This window comes from Schistocerca piceifrons, chromosome 1 (assembly GCF_021461385.2).
Source record: "Schistocerca piceifrons isolate TAMUIC-IGC-003096 chromosome 1, iqSchPice1.1, whole genome shotgun sequence".
Classification (NCBI taxonomy): Eukaryota; Metazoa; Arthropoda; class Insecta; order Orthoptera; family Acrididae; genus Schistocerca; species Schistocerca piceifrons.
The window spans coordinates 1,227,039,198-1,227,051,146 of record NC_060138.1 but is presented as its reverse complement, the minus strand read 5'-3'; the positions used below and the strand labels follow the sequence as shown (position 1 = coordinate 1,227,051,146).

The 11,949-nt window shown below is 41.8% G+C and overlaps 1 protein-coding gene across 1 annotated transcript in view; it reads left to right on the top strand.

The window, feature by feature from the left end:
* Positions 1-9,627: 9,627 nt before the first annotated feature.
* LOC124779593 (Down syndrome cell adhesion molecule-like protein Dscam2) overlaps positions 9,628-11,949 on the top strand; it is a 296,162-nt gene continuing 293,840 nt past the window's right edge. Inside the window, 2 exon segments of the mRNA XM_047253720.1 lie at positions 9,628-9,653; positions 9,744-9,945. Coding sequence (XP_047109676.1) covers positions 9,628-9,653; positions 9,744-9,945 — 228 coding nt within the window.

Here is an 11,949-nt window from a genome sequence, read left to right as displayed (position 1 = left end):
ATACGTGTAGACTCGACCACGTCCACATAGTATTCACGTCGCTCTTCGCAGGAGTGCCGATATGATAGTTTGTAGGAGGCGGGGGCAACACCTGGGGATTTTTGTAATTTCGAAGATGGATGGCGACTTTCAGTACTCATAAAAAAGTTCGAGTTCCGACCCTGTTATAAACCTGCGTAATACCCGGCAGTCGACATGACTCAGTGGAACCAGGAGCACCTGTGAAGATGTCCAGCGCGGCTCTCGATGAAACGTTAGGAACGTGAAACTTTCATTGGCCATAGCCATGCAACCCGGAAGACTCACCAGCAACTAAGGCATCCAGTCGTAAAAGACTTCACTTCATGATTAATCTGATTTTCATTTTTTCCTCTGATTATGTCACATGGTATTATATTGTGGGGTAATCCCTATTTACAATTTGTACAGAAACCAGATGGCAGTTATAAGAGTCGAGGGGCATGAAAGGGAAGCAGTGGTTGGGAAGGGAGTGAGACAGGGTTGTAGCCTCTCCCCGATGTTATTCAATCTGTATATTAAGCAAGCAGTAAAGGAAACAAAAGAAAAATTCGGAGTAGGTATTAAAATTCATGGAGAAGAAGTAAAAACTTTGAGGTTCGCCGATGACATTGTAATTCTGTCAGAGACAGCAAATGACTTGGAAGAGCAGTTGAACGGAATGGACAGTGTCTTGAAAGGAGGATATAAGATGAACATCAACAAAAGCAAAACGAGGATAATGGAATGTAGTCAAATTAAATCGGGTGATGCTGAGGGAATTAGATTAGGAAATGAGACACTTAAAGTAGTAAAGGAGTTTTGCTATTTAGGGAGTAAAATAACTGATGATGGTCGTAGTAGAGAGGATATAAAATGTAGACTGGCAATGGCAACGAAATCGTTTCTGAAGAAGAGAAATTTGTTAACATCGAGTATAGATTTAAGTGCCAGGAAGTCGTTTCTGAAAGTATTTGTATGGAGTGTAGCCATGTATGGAAGTGAAACATGGACGATAACTAGTATGGACAAGAAGAGAATAGAAGCTTTTGAAATGTGGTGCTACAGAAGAATGCTGAAGATAAGGTGGGTAGATCACGTAACTAATGAGGAGGTATTGAATAGGATTGGGGAGAAGAGAAGTTTGTGGCACAACTTGACTAGAAGAAGGGATCGGTTGGTAGGACATGTTTTGAGGCATCAAGGGATCACAAATTTAGCATTGGAGGGCAGCGTGGAGGGTAAAAATCGTAGAGGGAGATCAAGAGATGAATACACTAAGCAGATTCAGAAGGATGTAGGTTGCAGTAGGTACTGGGAGATGAAGAAGCTTGCACAGGATAGAGTAGCATGGAGAGCTGCATCAAACCAGTCTCAGGACTGAAGACCACAACAACAACAATCCCTCCCATTTACAAAGGGTATTTATGGCTCAGAAACGAACAGTTCGAACAATATGTGGTATAAGTTCGCGAGCCTCTTATCAACCACTGACCAGAAGTCGGGGAATTCTGACACTGGCTTCTCCAGTATATATTTTTCCTTTAATGTAATTTCTAGTCAACAATATGAACTTATTCGCAATAACTAGTAGCTTTCACTCTGTTAACATTAGGCAGCAATCTAATCTGCATGTGGGTCGCACCTCCTTGTATCTCGTGCAGAAAGGCGGGCAGTATTCTGCTACATTCATTTTCAATAAGCTACCACAGCTATTAAAAAATCTTACAAGTAATCCTCCTGTTATGTTATTGATTATGCTAGTATGTGCTCAGGCTCTTGTTATGTTCATATGATTCGCGTAACTTTTACCATGTCTATTATTAACGTCTCTGATATTAATTTTATGCGCTGAATCGTTTCGTAACCATGCAGATTTGCTCCTCAGTTTGTTCCTACGGCACCAGACGTGTAAAATGCAGTATAAAAATAAACCAGTGGAATATGATTTGTTTCAGTTCTTAGTCTTTTCTTCTTTAATTAACTTTCTTTCTTGTTTCATCTGAATCAATGTTACCATTTGGTTTTCACTTCGATTAAATGTTGGTTACAAGATATTAAGAAAGTGTTACTCTAGTATGTAAGCAAGGATTGAAATATTTATTGGAAATCCGCTTGGTTAATTATTATGGCTGCGATAACCAAGTAAAATACCGTATTGGGTTCAGAGTCAAGCAAAATTTTTTTGATGAACTACATTTTTGCCTTTGACTGTTAGCCGAACTTAACAATTAGCACAAGTGTTTATACATATACTGTAAGCGATCTCTTATTGTACAATTGTTCACATACAACTGCATATTATGCAGCTGTAAGATTTAACTCTATTTCCTATTGTGTTTCATAAAATGGTCAAATTTTAAGCAGAGCTATAGCTTGCTCGCGCGGATAGTTCATAGTTTCTTACTTTTAGTAAGTCTATGGGTCAAGTTTACACGCAAGGAAGTTAGTAGACAGGGGAGAAAACCGTTGTCAGAGATAAAATTTAACCATCGATTGTCATCTGTCTATATATCATTAAGTTTCATTGCTTCCTCTTTTTTGTCAAAATTAACCCAATGGGAGAAGTCGCAAGCAAACAAATATTCAGGCTGATGTGTAGAATGTTTAACGCTGGCGACATACTGTCAGACATTCGGAAAAGTTTCATCCACATAATTTCGAAGATAAGAGGAGCAGATAATTGCAAGAACTATTGTACAATTAGCTCAAGCATCCAAGGTGCTGACAAGAATAATATTCAGAACAATCGAAAAGAAAACTGAGGATCTGCTAGATGGCGATCAACTTCACTTTGGGAACGGTAAAGGTATACGAGAGGCAGTCCTGACGTTTCGCTTGATAATGGAAGTGAGCCTCAAGAGACATGAAGATACGGTCATAGGATCTGCCGCCCTGGAATAAGCGTTCGAGAAGTTAAAGTGGCGAAAGATGCTCGAAATTCTGAGAAAATTAGGAGAGATATATAGGGAAAGACATTCCGTATACAATAGTCAATGCACAAGAACCGAGAGGGGTCATTAAGACTAGAAGTGCACGGATTGAAAGGGTATAAGACAGGAATATTGTTAAATCTACAATTCAAAAAGACAATGATGAAAATAAAAGAAAGCTTCAAGATTAGGATTGAAATTCAAGGTGAAAGGCTATCAATAAGATTCACTGATGACATTGCTATCCACATAAGACGTTCATGCAACCATGTTGAACTAACAGATAAGTCCTACTTTGAGATGTTATTCAAGTCTCTCGCCACACTGACTTGAATGTTGGTTATGTCGTCACAGGTTGACGCTTCTTGTAAATTTCTGCATTTTATACTTTTCTGGTAGTTTGGTATTGATAACACTAAGTTTCGTCACCCGCGATGATTTTTCCGGAAAAGAATTGTCCGCATTTTGTATTCAGTCAAGTCACAGCAGGCATCCACGCGTTGTTGTGTTTGGTCAAGAGTCAAGGTGTGTGAGTCAAAATTTGCACCCACTGTTGTCGTCTTCAAAACGTTCTGGTGAACGTCTTGTAAACTTGATTTGAAGATGTTGCTCCACTGCAATTTATGAGACAATAACTTTCACACTCTACGGCCACACGTTGATTACTTAACAATGCTTGCACACAATTCACTTCTCAAATGCACATCTGTTGTGTAGAACGGTTAGTTCAAGATGCCATTGTAGTTAATTCGCAAAATTCGTTTATCCGCAGGAATAGCGTAGTAGGAAGTACAGCAAGAAAATCTATGTTACAAGCAACGTAACACATTCATTTTTGTTCTTTGTTCCATTTCTTATTCTCATTTCATATTCTTTCTAAATATGTATGATTATTTACCTATATATATTGTTCAGTGGTACTGTATAAATTAATATCTTTGGAAACGATAGCATGCGGGGAGCTAGAATTGGTGCCAGGTCACAGAAAAACATACCACATCACCCAGAGAATATAAAATGATTTTATCTAATTAGCTGTGCAAACAGTTGTTATGAATTTTTCTAAGATGGGAAATTTGACACTTTTCTTAAGATGGGAAACCTGACAAACTCAAATGAATGCAATTATCTATAACAATCTAACAAAGTCAGCACTAAACATGAACTATTTTAAATTTGATCCGTATTAATCAGAGATTTCAAGTTGCCACATTGCATAAACTTCACTTAGGTGGTTCTGTTTCAAAACAAATTCAATCTCAAAATAAATTCAATATAGCACAGTGTGAACTAAGATACGGTCATAACAGACAGATAAACATTTAAATTAACAAATGTTCCAAAATAATACGTCAAGTATCAATAAACATTTATTTCAGAGAGCTGTTGAAACCTTTAGGTACAGCAGATCACAACAGGCAATGAACAACTGTAAAAATATGATATTTTTTACAGAGGAACGTTATCTGAACTCTCATAAATAGGCAGCGGTTCTTTCATTCAAGAGCTGGAGATTAAGAATAAATATCCAAATATGGAATTAGGTAGAAAGAAAATCTCAACCAAGAGAGCATTTACCAATATAGCACTGCTTAAATTAAAGCAGCAAGTAATAAAATTGAACCTACATTATCCTGAGTACAAACTAAATTACATCTAACCAGTACATACAGAATTTTCGTAAATTACCAAGGACGCTCAAACGTGACAGGCAAGTACTATGCAACCAGCCCCAAACAACAGTGGCATCAACAATTTTAGCAATATAAGATGGTGAAGTTGGAACAGGTAAACTCTGTAAATAAAGACTGAGTTAACTCAAATCTAAAATAATATAACAGGAGCAGAGTAAAGAATTCTACGGCACAGTGGATACCTCCGAATAACTGTTCATACAACAGGCGCAGAGTAAATAACTCTACGGCACAGTGGATAGCTCCGAATAACTGTTCATACGCGTGAAAAATGAAATGATCGTATGGCATTGTTAGCCGGGAGGCCCCATTCGGGGGAGCTCGGCCGCCATATTGCAAGTCTTCTTAGTGGACGCCACTTCGGCGACTTGCGAGTCAATGACGATGAAATGATGATGAAGGACACACAACACCCAGTCCCCTGCCGGGAATCGTCCCCGTTGTGGTAGGCGGTAACGCTACCGCCACGCTACGGAGGCGGAAGTTCATACGAGTGCACTCTACACACTAAAGAGTTCACCAAATAAGTCCCAGACGCGCTGACGACTATGGCTCACTAGTCAGGTTCTGCCTGTATATTCTGTAGACACAAATATCAGACAAAGTTCCAAGACAAGCTTCCACCAAATCCGAGGGACTATCTTCGCGGGCATCTAAGTTGGTAGAATAGAGAATCACACACCCCTTCAAAGTCATAACAATTTCGACAAATGCTCACAGCGTCCACGTGCTACAAGACTGATAACATTTGTCCTTTTTCTTTTATTAACCTCTGGTTTGGGTCCATTCTACCATCTCAATAATCTAAAAACGATACGAAATTGTAGTGGAGACCATGTTTTTGTCAGTAACGACGATATGAACATAAGGAGGACACAACACAGAGTCCAACTGCAGGAAAAATCTCAGATCCGCCCTGGAACCGAACCCGGGCCCCTTCGGTTAGTAATCTGCCACGCTGACCCTGCAGCCACCGAGACGGACTGCCCTTGTGCTTGTATGGCCATCCTGCAATTATCAGTCGTAAACGAATGAAGCGGGCCATTGAGTCGGTCCATTGTAAACTACGCATGTACACAGGCTCGACGCAAACAGGGCGGAAGCCCCCTCAACGATATGATTCATATTGACAGAGCGAGTGGTGCACGACTAGGACTTCAACGAATGTGAACACTAAGATGCAACTCTCAATCGTTTTCGAGAAAATCGAGTTTGAGTATTTTAGGCCTGCTTATATAACCGAGTGAAATGGCGCAGTGGTTATCACACTGGACTCGCATTCGAGAGGACGACGATTCAAACTCGTTATCTTCATTTAGGTTTTCCGTGATTTCCCTAAATCGCTTCAGGAAAATGCGGGGATGGTTCCTTTGAAAGGGCACGGCCGATTTCCTTCCCTAGTCCGATGGGACCGCTGCCTCCCACGTCCCCAGACCTCACTCCGTGCGATTATTGGCTTTGGGGTTACCTGAAGTCGCAAGTGTATCGTGATCGACCGACATCTCTAGGGATGCTGAAAGACAACATCCGACGCCAATGCCTCACCATAACTCCAGACATGCTTTACAGTGCTGTTCACAACATTATTCCTCGACTACAGCTATTGTTGAGGAATGATGGTGGACATATTGAGCATTTCCTGTAAAGAACATCATCTTTGCTTTGTCTTACTTTGTTATGTTAATTATTGCTATTCTGATCAGATGAAGTGCCATCTGTCGGACATTTTTTGAACTTTTGTATATTATAATAAAACCCCATGTCATTCCAAGCATGTGTGTCAATTTGTACCTCTATCTGCATTATTCCGTGATTTATTCAGTTTTCAAATTTATACTGACTTTTTGATCACCCGGTACTTTGAGCGGTCATTAGCGTTCAAGGTGTCCCTAGCTGTGCAAGTATGCAGTTAGTTTCTTAAGAGGGAGGTCTCTTCGTCGAATCTGCTACCGATACGATTCTTTTCCCATTTCCATTTCATTCTGATAATTTGCAGGATTAAAGTAAACCATCCCTAATGCGCATCCGTGTTGCATCCTTGTAACGTTTAGTTTTACACGCACGTGAAGAACCTTACAGAACGAGTACAAAATTGCGCGTACGTGATCGAACAGAATAAAGAGATAGCTTCCAGAAATGACTGCATAAAAATTTAACCAATCGTATACCATCAGTCGTCCGTACCAACATTCGTGATTTGCTTCGATATGCGAGGTGCGCCGCTAAACCGTTTATGAATATAGACCAAGTTTGTTTGGCAACAGACTCATCAGAATATCAGGCACATGGCAAAATGCGGCGTTCATCACATATGCTATATATCCCAACAAATTTCGTTTCCCATATTTCTCATTCGTGCACTGCTCCACAGGTTACTTACCACAAATGCTGTTACATAACATAAATGAAATGACTGTATTAATTTCATCGAATATTCTGGTATATCCTTGTTTTATTTCCTGTCTCTTTTTGAAAACAGTTTTTCTCCTTCTTCGGGATAAATATTATGTAAATAATAATCACATATTGATAATTTGCACAGTCGTAATAAATCTGATTCTAGAATTACGTGGGAATGAAAAAAAGTACCAGTAGTGAGATGCGTTCCAGATACGTCGCGCTTAAAAAACTATAAGCTTACTCTTTTGGCTGCAAACTGTATGAATATTTGCGAACATACAAAGTACCGGGTGATCAAAAAGTCAGTATAAATTTGAAAACTTAATAAACCACGGAATAATGTAGATAGAGAGGTACAAATTGACACACATGCTTGGAATGACATGGGGTTTTATTAGAACCACCCCATATTGCTAGACGCGTGAAAGATCTCTTGCGCATGTCGCTTAGTGAAGACGTGTGCTCAGCCGCCACTTTCCTCATGCTTGGACTCCCAGGTCCTTAGACCTCAGTCCGTGCGATTATTTGCTTTGGGTTTACCTGAAGTCGCAAGTGTTTCGTGATCGACCGACATCTCTATGGATGCTGAAAGACAACATCCGACGCCAATGCCTCACCATAACTCCAGACATGGTTTACAGTGCTGTTCACAACATTATTCCTCGACTACAGCTAGTGTTGAGGAATGATGGTGGACATATTGAGCATTTCCTGTAAAGAGCATCATCTTTGCTTTGTCTTACTTTGTTATGTTAATTATTGCTATTCTGATCAGATGAAGTGCCATCTGTCGGACATTTTTTGAACTTTTGTATATTATAATAAAACCCCATGTCATTCCAAGCATGTGTGTCAATTTGTACCTCTCTATCTACATTATTCCGTGATTTATTCAGTTTTCAAATTTATACTGACTTTTTGATCACCCGGTGTATAAGCATGTCTAAATTTCTCAAATTCGATGATCTCGAAAACGGTCGAGAGCGGTGTCTTCTTGTTTACGTATTTTGCAGTCATAGTCGTGCCCTACACATCCTGTCCATATAAATTAAATCTGTGAGGGGAAGATCGTATGGTGACCTTGTTAGCTACACGAGCAAAGTGATTACAAGACGCCTTTGAGTTCATATCACAGCACTGCACGGACTATTCTTATTGTGGCATTATCAAAGTTAGTAGTTAACAAATTATTGTATAGAGAACATTTCAATGGATGGAATGTACAAGGAGGTGACAAAAGTCGTGGGATACCTCCTCATATCGTGACGGGCCTTCTTTCGTCCGGCGCAGTGCAACAGCTGAAGGTGGCATGGATTCAACACGTCGTTGGAACTCCCCTGCAGAAATTTCAGCCATGCTACCTCTACAGTCGTCCATAATTGCGAAAATGTTGCCGGTGCAGGATTTTGTGAACAAACTGACCTCTCGATAATGGCCCATAAATGTTCGATGTGATTCATGTCGGGCGATCTGAGTGACCAAAATATTTACTCGAATTGCCCCGAATGCTATTCAAATCAGTCGCGAACAACTGTCACACGGTGGCATGAAGCATTGTCATCCATAAAAATTGTATCGTTGTTTTGGAAGATGAAGCCCATGAATGGCTGCATATGGTTTCCAAGTATCCGAACATAACCATTTACAGTCAATAATCGGTTCCATTCGACGTAAACAAGTCCACACGATTATGGAACCACAACCAGCTTGCACAGCTTGCTTCGTGGGACCTCCACCACTAACATAACCACCAGTTCTTGCCAACTGAAATCGGAGTTCATCCTATGAGATCACGGTTTTCCAGTTATCTAGGGTGCAACCGATACGGCCACGCGGCCAGGAAAGGCCCTACACGGCATATCATGCTGTTAACAAATGCACTCGCGTCGGTCGTCTGCTGTCATAGCCGATGAGCTCCAAATCTCGCCGCACTGCCCTAAATACTGATGATCTGAACCGTCGCAACAAATCTTTTGTTAGAATTACTTGGGAATGAAGCAAAGGTACGAGCAGCGAGATACGATCCAGATACCTCGCTCTTACAATACTCCACACTTACTCGTTCGCCTGCCGACTGTTTGAATATTTGCGACTATAGAAATTATATAAGCATGTCTAAAATTCTCAAACTCAGTGACCTCGAAAGCGGTTGAGGGTTGTGTCGTCCTGTTTACATATGTTGAAGTCCTAGTCGTGTCCTACACACCATGTCAACCTGAAAGTAATCTATAAGTGGAAGTTTGTTGACCCTCTTGTTAGATACATAACTAAAAAGACTGTACCACGCTTTTGAGTACATGTCTTATCTTACTGTTGCACTATCAAAATCAAGAGTTAATAAACTGTTATGCAGAGGATATTTCAATGTATGGAATGTATTTTACGACCAGCTTTAGAATCGCAAAGTGGCGAGTTTTCTGACTGCAGTAACTAAACATTTCGCGGAAAGACTACAAAGATAAAATAAGACAGATTAGGGCTCGTACAGAGGCATATAGGCAAAAATTTTTCCCTCGTACTGTTTGGGAGTGTAACAGGGCGAGAAGATGCTAGTTGTGGTACGAGGTACCCTCCGCCACGCATCGTATGGTGGATTGCGGAGTATGCGTGTAGATGTAAATGGCAAAAAGTATATACGATTGTTCGTCAGAGTCCACAGCAGTGGGGCGACTCTCTCCGGTTGGCCGTACTCACACGTGACGCCACTGCTTGGTTGCAGGTGGTGGCGCGAGTCGGGGACGCCGGTGTCGTCGACAGGCCGCGTGTGGGCGTCGCAGGACGCGCTGCACATCCGCGGCTCCAGGCCAGAGGACGCGGGCAGGTGGGAGTGCCGCGTGCACAACGCCTTCGGCGAGCAGCGCGTCCACACCTCGCTCTCCGTCACGGCGCCCCTGGCGGCGCACGTCACCCCACACCTGCTGGTACGTCACGTCGCGTCACCGCCACTCACCCGCACATCTCTTGTCACTAAATTCACTACCACTGTCCCTAAAACTTGAACACCTTTGGCTAATATAACTTACAGTTTTAAGAAGTCCTACAAAGTTACAAATGAGAATGACTGGATATGACGTTCTTCGAGAAGGAAAATCTTCTCCGTAAAAATCGACATGTTGTTGTTGTTGTGGTCTTCGGTCCTGAGACTGGTTTGATGCAGCTCTCCATGCTACTCTATCCTGTGCAAGCTTCTTCATCTCCCAGTACTTACTGCAACCTACATCCTTCTGAATCTGCTTAGTGTATTCGCCTCTTGGTCTCCTTCTATGATTTTTACCCTCCACGCTGCCCTCCAATGCTAAATTTGTGATCCCTTGATAGCTCAGAACATGTCCTACCAACCGATCCCTTCTTCTGGTCAAGTTCTCCCACAAACTTCTCTTCTCCCCAATCCTATTCAATACTTACTCATTAGTTACGTGCCCTACGCATCTAATCTTCAGCATTCTTCTGTAGCACCACATTTCGAAAGCTTCTATTCTCTTCTTGTCCAAACTATTTATCGTCCATGTTTCACTTCCATACATGACTACACTCCATACAAATACTTTCAGAAACGACTTCCTGACACTTAAATCTATACTCGATGTTAACAAATTTCTCTTCTTCAGAAACGCTTTCCTTGCCATTGCCACTCTACGTTTTATATCCTCACTACTTCGATCATCATCAGTTATTTTGCTCCCCAAATAGCAAAACTCCTTTGCTACTTTAAGTGTCTCATTTCCTAATATAATTCCCTCAGCATCACCCGACTTAATTCGACTGCATTCCATTATCCTCGTTTTGCTTTTGCTGATGTTCATCTTATATCCTCCTTTCAAGAAATCGACATGGATTCATCAAATAGACATCCTGCGAAACTCAGCTCGCTCTGTTCCTCCATGAGGTTGACAGTGCCGCAGACAATGGCGCTCAGGTTGATACTGTGTTGTTTGACTTCACAAAGGCATTTGACACCGTTCCGCAGTGCCGTTTAGCGAGTATAGTAGCAGATTTGTGAATGGATTCAAGACATCCTTGCAGACAGAACTCAACATGTCACTCTTAATGGAACAAAATCGACAGATATAAAGCTAATTTCCGGCGCTACCCAAGAAAGTGAGATAGGACCGTTACTGTTTACTACTTACACTGAAGAACCAAAGAAACTGGCACACTTGCAGAATATCGTGTAGGGCCACCCGCGACCACGCAGAAGTGCCGCAACACGACGTGGCACAGACTCAACTAATGGCTGAAGTAGTGCTGGAGGGAACTGACACCATGAATCCTGCAGGGCTGTCGATAAATCCGTAAGAGTGCGAGGGGGGTGGAGATCTCTTCTTAACAGCACTTTGCAAGGCATCCCACATTTGCTCAATAATGTTCATGTCTGCGGAGTTTGGTGGCCAGCGGAAGTGTTTAAATTCAGAAGAGTGTTCCTGGAGCCACTCTGTAACAATTCTGGACGTGAGAAGCGTCGCATTATCCTGCTGGAATTGTCCAAGTCCGTCGGATGGCAAAATGTGTATGAATGGAAGCAGGTGATCAGACAAGATGCTTACGTACGTCTCACATGTCGGAGTAGTATCTAGACGTATCAGGGGTCCCTTATCACACGAACTCCACACGCCCCACATCATTACAGAGCCTAACATGCAGCGTCCATACCCCTACACATCAATCCGCTCGATACATTTTGAAACGAGACTCGTCCGACCAGGAAACATTTCTCCATTCATCAACAGTCCAATGTCGGCGTTGACGGGCCAGGCGAGGTGTAAATCTTTCTGACGTCCAGTCATCAAGGGTGCACGAGTGGGCCTTCGGCTCCGAAAGCCCATATCGATGATGTTACGTTGAATGTTTCGCACGCTGACACTTGTTGATGGCCCAACAATGAAAGCTGCAGTAATTTACGGGAGGATTCCACTTCTCTCAGGTTG